Raw genomic sequence first — 10,295 nt, forward strand, 5'->3', positions numbered from 1 at the left:
AGAATTACGAATTATTTTCATGAGCGCAAGGACTTTACATCTGATCGTAATTTCAATTCTCTCAAGTACCGTTGGTTTGTCATACTAGAAGGTGTTAACCAGTTTTATGGATGTTAAGTCAAAACATGAGGCAAAGCAGGGTGACAGAGCAAGATAAAGTATAATGTTCTCTTCTTTATTTGATTATCATTTCATATGTTGGTGCAAGTCTAATAAGGCATATTTACATGTGTAGTTAATGCATGCATGTGAATTGTATAAGTCAAAAGACTCGAAGAGCAGATCATTCGGATTGTTAAATTGTTGGAATATCTTGCAGCACGAGTAAAAGTGGAAGGATAAGTGCGTCCAGAAAAAACAGAAGGTGTCTGCCACGAGAAGCCTATCGTCCACTCCTGAGACCAACGAGAGTCATCAAGAGGGTGATGGAGAGGGTCATACTTCAGAGCTCGTGGTTAGGCCAAGAGGTAAGAAGGTGGAGAAGGAGCGACAACGACAAGGTAAAAATCAAATCCTCCTAGAGATAATATTTACGTGGAAGCGTTGGAAAATATGTAGGCTAAGAAGAAAGAGGTAGAAGCCTTGAAAGAGGTTGCAAAAAAAGAGCGCTATGATCAAAGGCTTGCACTTGAGAAGAAAAAGATTGAACTGAAAAACAAGATATTGCGTTAAGGAGAAGGATTGAAGATGGTAAGATGATGAATATGGATCTCGGTGGTATGAGTGAGTGACAACGACTATGCTATATGAGATTGCAGGATGAGATCATCGCTCGGCGGTCTAGCATAGGCTCGGATTGAGCTACTTCATATATTGAATTTTAAGTATTTTGTTTGAACTTTAAGTATATTGTATGAATTTTTAGTGTGTTGTACGAATTCTATGTTAGTTGTATGGACTATTATGTTTGTTGTATGACCGATATTGTTGTGTGATACGAAAACTGCATATATTACCATACGTTATTACAACTACATACATACTTAAAAACATTACATAATAGGTACTGACTACATTATTACAAGTGCATACTTAATTAAAAATAGTACATGATAGGTAGCAAATATATTGGTACAACTACATATACTACACTCCTCCATATTTTTTCATAGGTGCTCGACTAGATCATCACGAAGTTGTGAGTGAGTTTCCCTATTAGTAATGGCTTGACGAGTTCGAAGGAACTCTTGCAATTCAAGCGTAGGATGATGAGAAACTATCACAACTTCTCTCATTCCATCGAAATGGTTGTCACCTTCTATATTTCGCTCATCTTCAACGATCATATTATGCTTAATGATACAAGCTATCATTATTTTATCTTAGTGTGTCTTGATCCTAAAATCATGCTGGTCCACGAATAATGGTAAAACGGGCATGCAGAACTACAAAGGCTCGTTCCACCTCCTTCCTCACTGTTGCTTGTGCTTTTGTAAAATATTTCTTCTTATTCCCTTGTGGAGATGGTATTGGCTTCACAAATGTGGCTCATTTAGGTTATATGCCATCTACAAGATAATACTTCAATGTATAATTATGACTATTGACGGTGTAGTTCACTTCTAGAGCGTACCCTTTAACTAGTTTTACAAACAGATATGAACGGTGAAGAACATTAATATCATTATGAGACCCTGGTAAACCAAAGAAGGCATGCTAAATCCAAAGATTGTGTGAAACAATGGCTTCTAAATAATGGTGGGCTCGTGTACATGGCCGGTAAACACACATTGCCATGTTGCAGGGCAATTCTTCCACTTCCATTGTATGCAACCTATGCAAAACCCGTTTGTTCTCCAATTATAAGTAATCTAGTTGTGTCATTATCATTTAGGGATCTCAGATACTCATCACCGAAGACTTCAACAATAGCTTTCACAAATCTTTTAAGACTCTATAGTAGTACTTTCTCTAATCCAAATATAACCATCAGTAGCAGCTACTGCTACTCTATAAGTTAGCTACTGCTACTCTATAAGTTAGCATCCTAAATGTTATAGAAGATAACCCAAGATATCAGTTTCTATCTCTTTTCTGCATAAAATAATCATCGTGTTATTCTACAGTTTGCAGTGTGCGAAGAAATAGAGAACAAGCCATTCTAAACCTGAAGAAAGAAATAAGAATCAATCGAACGTAAGAAGATAAAAAAATGATGAACAAACAAAAATATACCATTTACAAACCTGGGATGAAAGAAAGTTAGATCATAAGTAGAAGTATTTAAAAAGTAGTCTTCGTATAGCCTCCAATGTCTAGCGCTTCTCTATTACGGTTGATATACTAACGTCTAGGCACAAAACTGCCAGATCCTGCCAGATCGTGCAACATTTATAAGCCCATATTGAGTGTGTGCTTAATGTAGTGTAGCAAGAATAAGTTCATCGTCATTATCTTCCGACAACGACGATGAATCTCCTAGAAAACGATGACTCATTTCGACCAAAAAAGAGAACTACAAGGAGTAAGACTTGGTGAATAGCAGCAACCAGAGAACTGGCTAGGTATATGTAGAGTTGGAACTAGTAGCCGTTAGGAAAAAAAATAGCCGTTAGGAAGAAAAAAAATAATCGTTGGGAAAAAATACCCGTTAGGAAGAAAAAAAAATAGCAGCTATTGGAAAAAAAAAAGGCATCGAGAAAAAAAGATGCTGGTCAAAATTTGTTAGCAATATATCCATTAGAATTAATATGGTAATTACATGAAAGTAGTAAAATATAGATGAGAAATATAGGAGATCAAATTTAGAGGGTCTGTTGAAATACATCAAGAAATAGGAGATCAGTATGAATAAAGAGAACCGCTATATGAAGATAAAGGGGTCGAATATAGAGGACCGATTAGAGATGCTCTTACAATACATATATACAATGATAATCAAACAATTTGTAAGATTACAATGAATGTAGGTCCCAATGAAAAAAGGTAGCTTATCAAATTCAAAGCAGTCTAGTATCCCCAAAAAGAAAAAGAAGCTAATCGGGTTATGTTGAGCAATTACCCAATTTTGGTGGAACGAAGCATCAAGACTTCCAAAATAAGGCAGTTTGCTGAACTACTTCTGCCAGAAGTATTTTCACCGATATTGTTAGTCAGATGGCTATAGGCCTAAGGCGTGTATTCAATCTTTTATCTGATTCTCGATATCTTTTAAACAATGGTAAGAGGCACATTAGTATTTACGTCATGACCTCCATGCATTTGCATCATCAGAAGCACTACAGGCCTGCGTTTGTGGAGGGATGCAACCGAGGTCGCCATCCAAGCTCATTTGCTGTACTTCAGCAGATGATAATATTTTGATGCTTTTCACACAGCTTACAAACTCCCTGCAGATCAAGATTTCCAATTCATGAGTGGGGCAGCTTAAAAATATATAATGGTAAGGATGGTACCAAAGAGGCGAGGGGAGGAAATGAAAGAACTTCAATACTGGATCCATGAGAAGGAACTTACTCCCAGGGGTCATCCCCAACAAGGAGGATGTCATTCTCATGATCAACATAGACCAGCTTCCAATCAGTTCTGTATGGATCTCCAAGCTGTCCTTGAATACCAAACATACATGCAAGATCATGCCGAAGTTCATCATAATTTCGATAGCGTGTGATATCAATTGATCTCCCCACAGATCCACGCTTTTGAACCTTCAATCATATAATAGAAAAGTTATGATAGTTACAAAAGAATTTATGACAGCTGCGGAAGTAAATGATCATTGTTGGCCAATTGCACCATTAGCTGTCAGTTACTCAGTTTGGCACATAGAAATAACTGAATAAAACCTGCTGAACAGGATATTGAGACCTAGACCAAAATAGGCTTGGAGACTGAGAATACTATTGCACACCTATCTAGAACAGTACAAAACACTTCAAAACTTGATCGCTGTTTGTATGGAATGACGTGACAATTGGTCATCGGGGCTTTTAGGTACATGTTGCCCTCTAGTTTGTGACCCAGAAAAATGACACTCGGCGTGGGTCTGCGGCCATCTTGCATCAGGTGACATTTTATCCCTTACGTGGAATGCATACTACAGGGTGGCATGCAAATATATATTCCTTGATCCAAACAACTTTCTGCACCTGAGCTAAAAACAGTACTCTACTAATGTCCATAACACCTGTATATTAGTTAATAAAGACGTCTTTTCACATGAAATTTGCAGGAAGATGTCCAAATTAGTATTACTGAAAATTATGCAGCAGATAAGATCAGCTTTGATGACTGCACCAAATATACTTTTAAAAAAGAGTAGATTACTCCACAATTTGAGTGCGTGCATATATATATAGGATGCATAATAGAAGCATTCTTAAGTAAATGATACCAAGTAACCAACCTTAGTGAAAGTTCTCATCCGCTGTGTTTGACTATTCCACAAACCTTGGCTTGGCATTCCACCATCAGTAACAGCAACATCACTTGAACACCCAGGCTTAAAAGACATGTCAGGCACACCAAACGACTGGGAACTGAATGCAGCAGAGGATAGCTCGTTCTCCACATCCCTATGATCCCTTTGTCCAGAAGGTAGATTGCATATACCCTTTCCTGAAGACATCCCTCTTGACAACAAGGCATCGGGCATTAATGTATCTACATTTTCCGCGATGAGAAAGTTATCTCTTGGATCAACTTGAACATTGCTATCCAGACAAACTGGCGGAAAAGAAAAGCCTTCTCGTGGGCTCTCATCTAAACAATAAGAGGTAGCAGATGATGCATCAAGTTGATCTGAAGCAGGATGTCGATTAGATACATGGACCGTTTCTTTACTACCTTGCATATCATTCTTGATTCGATTATCTGACTTGCTTTGAATTTCCTGAAGTAAGTGATCAATGTGTGGTGTTGTTGGCACGTCAGGCAAATTTCTGCTTCCATGGTGTGCTCTAGTCAACGAATTTATTGGTGAGATACGGCTGCCAGATGGAGCTGTTGAGTTTGATGGTTCCTCACTCTCGGCAAGTGCTGACTGAGATCTTACAAGCTGCTGCGGTGTCAGGGATCCTGTGATGTGGTTTAAATGTGCTTGCTGGAAATGCTTGAGCTGACCCGTAGCATCAGCACCGCCCAACTGATGTTGAAGAACTTGTTGCTGGAGAATCTCCTGGCTTTTCTGAGATAATTGTTGCATCAGCTGGGAGTGATGTTGTGGGTTCAGCTGAGATAGCAGATTTTGTTGTTGAATCTTTTGAAGCAGCTGCAGCTGCAATTCTGGTTGTGATAGTTGTTGTACTTGCGGCTGCTGACTTTGTAGGGGTGCATGCTGGTAGTCTGCTGTTTGTTGCACCTGTGGAGTCTGAGTTAATGATGGTTGCTGCAAAGAACCCACGGTCGTTAAACCTGGTAATCCTGGGCGCTGGGTAGGTGACTTGGGTAAACCTAACTGTTGTAGCTGAGATGAAGATGGTTGCAAAATCTGGTTTAACAATTGTGCTTGCGAGACAACTTGTCCAGCTGAAGGCTGTTGTTCTTTCAGCTTGTGCTGGTCCATTTGCTGAAGACATGCTGCAGCCTTCAACTGCTGCGACTGCTGTGACTGTTGCCGTTGGAGTTGTTCTTGCTGCTGCTGCAAGTGAATGGCATTCTGCGGCAGCAGTTGGGCTTGCTGTTGCTGTAAAATCACAGTACTTTGCTGCAGTGGTTGGACCTGCTGTTGTTGCAATACATGATGAGGCTGCTGTTGGCGTTGAGCCAAAGAGGTACTTACAGGATGATCAATTTTTGAACCAGCCTGTATATTAGGCAAGCCAATATTTTGGGCCTGCATACTCAATCTTTTTGTTGGGTCTTCATTGACAGTGCTCATCCCATCCTGCACACCCAATGCGTTAGAGGTCAAGTATGGTGACTGTACAGCTGGGGCAGCAGCTGTTAGCATCTGATGATTTTGCTGCATAGCCATCCATTGAACTAGGCTCAGGCCTGGAAATAATGCATTTTGGACATCTTTCAGAGCAAAGTCATCAGCAAGCCATGGCATAGCTCTTTTGAAAGCACTCTCAACCTCGTTTTCGTCATCTGCAAGATTCATTTTATAAGAGGATGAACCATATCTTCAGAAGAAAGAAACAGTGCAAATTAGCTTGAGAGTTGATCAAGAAATAAGTTCATACACAAGGATAGCAAACAAGTAGGCCAGAATTCTTGCTCACAAATAACACCGAGTTTATACAAAACAATTAACAACCAAATTTCGAAAGAAAGTTTTGTGTGGTTATGCGATCTATATTATTAATGCCCAACAAGTAGCCCACACTTCTTGCTGATAATTGATGTGTCAAATTTATACACAAGAAAGAAGTGACTTATTCAGGAAACATATTTAAATCCAACTTAAATTCACGGTGTGGCACTTTGCCAGTCAATCCACTTAATGAATGCAACAAAAGTACAACTAAAATAGGATTAGAAGGCGTAAATTTGAGAATCTCTACATATTGGATTATTTCCTGAACAGTTCCTACCATACCTATAGCATTGACTAAATAGTTGTATCCATACCTAGCATTCCTGGCTGCTTAGGAAGTTTTGGCCTGAAAAATGGTGGTGGGCATATATAAAATGGTGTAGCAACTGGTTCGATCTCCCATATTGAAACATGGGTGCGCCTCTCAGATGCAGTTGATTCATCCCAACCAACCTAATTTGGAAAAGGGAGATGAAGTCAGGTGAAACTGCTGTCCTTTATGATACAGTCTTCAAATATCATTTCCAAGCGGTGTACGGCCAATCTTATCAAACACTTGTACAGTATCAGGGTTTACTTTGAACTTCTTGTTCTAGCTAATTTCTTACTCAGTGTAGCTGAATTACATGGATATCACTACAGACATAAGAAAAAAACAGAGATGAGTGACAAACCTGAAGGTTTCGCCAATGAGAATTTTTCCACCGCTCTGGATCTAAGTCGCCAATGCCTGTGATCGTGCCCATATATCTTCGAACCCCTGAATCCTCTGTTTCAAACAGCATCCTGAATCGCATTCCAAGGGACACTTGTGTGTACAAAGCCTTGTTATATTTTGCTAAAGGAATGACAAATTCTGATGGGCTTGCCCTATCCGAAGAATAGTTTGAGTTAATTGTCATAATTGTTGGCAGGGAGTACATATAAGATACAACTAACAATTAAAATACCTTGGATTGTAGAAAATAGTAAATGGGCTACTGTTTGCAGCGGCATGAGCTGCTGCTGCCAGGATTCCTATGTGCATGCTGTCACTTGATAAAACTGATGATGACAGAGCTGGTTGGGGTCTGCTAGCACGCCGTATGCCTAAGAGAAGCTGAGATTTCTCGTCCCTGAAAAAAGAAAATGTGTAGGATCCATGTTACTTGTGATTTTTTTAGATATACAGGTCCTTTAATTTATGAATTTGGTGATGTTACCTTATAAAGAGAACTGAATCGCCAGCTAAAAGCCGTTTTGTACTGACAAAGACACTCCAACCAGTTGTCAAAAGATGCCTCTTCGGTTGACCTGCATGTACAGGTACGGTAGAGTGGTAAGTACAGAGCGTTTCTGGTTGATTAGACACCATGTCCCAGTATAGATTTCAAATTTTCTTGAAAAATAAAAAAGTTGGAACGCTAATAGCTGCAAAGGGCTGAAAAACAATGGATCCATAAAAAATTCTGGCACTGAACCACAGCTGCGTGACAAAAGTATATTCATATGCAGTACCAAGTTCATGTGCATGTACTCTTTGTGCATAGCAATTTGCATACCTCGAAAGATGTGTCGAAATTTCCAAGAAATATCATGCAGATCCTTGGCAATGAGTTCTTGGGCTGGCGGTTGCATCGTAAAGTCCTATCGAACATGTTACCCTGGTAAGGCAGGTATTTGTTGCATCTGATAAATTAATAGATATATCAAAATTATTTCAATGTTATGAAGAAACTCTGCATACTAGTGGTGGAAATATCTTCTCGGCTGCACGGCGTGGCACCGAGAATCCCCCATGAGTACTTGTATCGCTTGCTGTCAATGTCTTGCAAAAGAATTCTGTTGGTTGCTTGTTTTGTTTCAGACCATGTTCGGATGCCAGCATTGCGTCTCGATCATACTAGATGTTAAGAGAGAAAAAAAGGTGTTTCATTGTCATGGAAGATAAACAGCAACAAAAAAGATTTTAAGATCCGCTCACATACTTTGTTTACAGGCTGAAGCGTCATCTGAGCATAAACTTCATCAGTTTCAGAATCTGCCTGCACAATAAATATGTTTTATGTTCCCAATTAGTAAAATAGAAAAAAATAAAAAAGAATGGATACAGCTAGACTACATGGGGGGAAAACTAGCACCGACATACATGTAAGGTGAGGCTTAGAAGCTTGCAAATCAACTTAGAAGGCAGAGAGGGGTAACTTGGGATGGTGTCCAGCTCCTTATGCACTGAAGCAGCGACCTAACAAAGATTTACCAAAAAAGATTTTGTTTCAGAAACTACTCGGTGACTCAGCTCGTTCCTGCAGTAAACTGATAAATGCTGCACCTGTTCGCTATGGCCCTGCGGGAAGTACACGACGAGGCTGCCCACCGGCGGCAATGACACCAGGGGCCCGGCACAAGCATGCCACAGCTCGGAGTTGATGGGTTTATTTTCCCCTGCTTTGCAAATGCACACAAACCCAATCATTACACTGCATCATACCACGGTCAAGTAAGGAAGATTCATATGAGAGCCATGAACTACGATTAGCTGCAACAAACCACTGGAACTCACTGCAAATGCAGAACACCTCAATGGTGATTACCATGAATCATGCCAAGATGCTGAATCCAGCAATGATTAAGCTGAGTGACCTAAATCCACGAGAAATTGGGCTGTAAGCAAGCATGGGAAAGGAAAATCTCACCTTCTGCCGGGCTGGGCGTGACGCCGCCCGATCCCTGATCCTTCATCCCGCCGAGATCCCGATCCAAATCTCCTGTCCGGATACGCGAATATTCAACACCCTTCTCTTCCCACCGCCACCTTTTATGAACTTAATAACTAGTCGCTAGGAAGGCGCCCAAGTGAGCGGCACGAGGCAGTTCGGAGTATAAAATGCGGGGTCAGCAGAGGTGCAAGGTGGGCAGCAGCGTAATCCGCCGAATGAATCTTCGCTGCCCACCACCCGGTCGCCGTCGTACCGGCGCGCCAGCTCATCCACAGCGCCTCCACTCAGGCGCCCTCTGAAGCTTCCGTCAGCTCTCCCAAGCACCCAAGACTACCAGGCCTCCGAGTCCCCGCGGTTTCTCCGTTGGTCGAGCGGCGTTGGACGGGGAGCTGCGGAGTTGGGACTGGGAGCCGAGGGGAAGGAGGATGACTAGGAGGGAGACAAAGGGGGTTTAAAAAATGGGGGCCAGGGGCCGGGGGGCGCGGAGCCGGGTGGTGGGGCGGGCTGGCGATGTGCCGCGGCGGCAGCGGCAGGGGCGGGGTAAAAAAATGGCCGCGCGGATGGCGGGTCTCCTCGCTGGCTTGCTCGAGCGCGCACGGGACGAGAAGAGTAGTAGAAGAGGCAGGCAGCCGGCAGGATCGTCGGCTCGTGCGCGCTGGCGTGCCGCGCGCAGCGGCAGCGGCGGGGGATTAAAAAAACTGGCGCCGCGACGCGGGTGGGTGTGGGTTGGGGTCGGGCGCTGCTGCGGCCGCGGCCGCGGCCGTGTCGGGCCCGTGCTGTGCCAAGAAGGGCGGATCGCGACGGCTGTTTTGTTCGCTCGTGCCGGCGCGAGAGCGATGCGGCCGCGCGCGGCGTGGCGATGGCGATGGTGGATGGTTGCGCCGCGCGACAAGCCACACCGGCGCGCACGGAGAAAGTGTGGAGGGGGACGAGCGGCGTGCTCTAGTGGCGCACGGAACGGATGTGGGTGTCGATCGGTCGCAGGCGCGTCGAGTTCGTTTCGCTTTGTCTGGCTAGATCTGTTTGGAGACACGTGTCACCAGACTAAATTCCGTCGAAATTATGGAAAATTCGGAGCCGAATAAAATATCTAATTCCAATTTTTTTCATTAACGTGTAAGACCCACAGAGAAAAAATAATTAAAATTTCACAAATTTTGATTTTTTTTCGACTATAAAAAATATAAAATAAAATTGAAATCCCTACGTGCTACTGCGCTATAACTAGGCTACCGGTAGATAATTATGGCGCACAGTTGTACCAAGATGTTTGAAAAGTTAGGCCCTCTTTGGAACATTGGAACAAAGTAAAAACGTAGGAATTTCATAGGATTCAAATCTATAGAAAAAAAATTCTATGAAGACATTTGGAATGAAGGATGAACATTTAGAAATAC

The 10,295-nt window shown here is 42.2% G+C and overlaps 1 protein-coding gene across 3 annotated transcripts; it reads right to left on the bottom strand.

The window, feature by feature from the left end:
* Positions 1–2,787: 2,787 nt before the first annotated feature.
* LOC133930696 (auxin response factor 16) lies at positions 2,788–9,744 on the bottom strand. 3 transcript variants are annotated; one of them, XM_062377407.1, is made up of 13 exons: positions 8,875–9,744; positions 8,511–8,623; positions 8,328–8,423; positions 8,167–8,223; positions 7,926–8,081; positions 7,741–7,825; positions 7,402–7,492; positions 7,150–7,314; positions 6,874–7,069; positions 6,514–6,652; positions 4,346–6,030; positions 3,457–3,647; positions 2,788–3,329 (listed from the first exon to the last, which is right to left on the bottom strand). In XM_062377407.1, the coding sequence occupies exons 1-13, from the start codon at positions 8,918–8,920 to the stop codon at positions 3,185–3,187; spliced, it is 3,165 nt and encodes a 1,054-aa protein (XP_062233391.1). In that variant the 5' UTR covers positions 8,921–9,744; the 3' UTR covers positions 2,788–3,184. The 3 variants fall into 3 exon arrangements, with proteins under 3 accessions (XP_062233391.1, XP_062233390.1, XP_062233392.1); XM_062377406.1 differs by having other exon boundaries at positions 8,511–8,626; XM_062377408.1 differs by lacking the exons at positions 8,167–8,223; positions 8,328–8,423; positions 8,511–8,623; positions 8,875–9,744 and having other exon boundaries at positions 7,741–7,842; positions 7,926–8,063.
* Positions 9,745–10,295: the final 551 nt, after the last annotated feature.

Source organism: Phragmites australis, chromosome 10, assembly GCF_958298935.1.
Source record: "Phragmites australis chromosome 10, lpPhrAust1.1, whole genome shotgun sequence".
NCBI lineage: Eukaryota > Viridiplantae > Streptophyta > Magnoliopsida > Poales > Poaceae > Phragmites > Phragmites australis.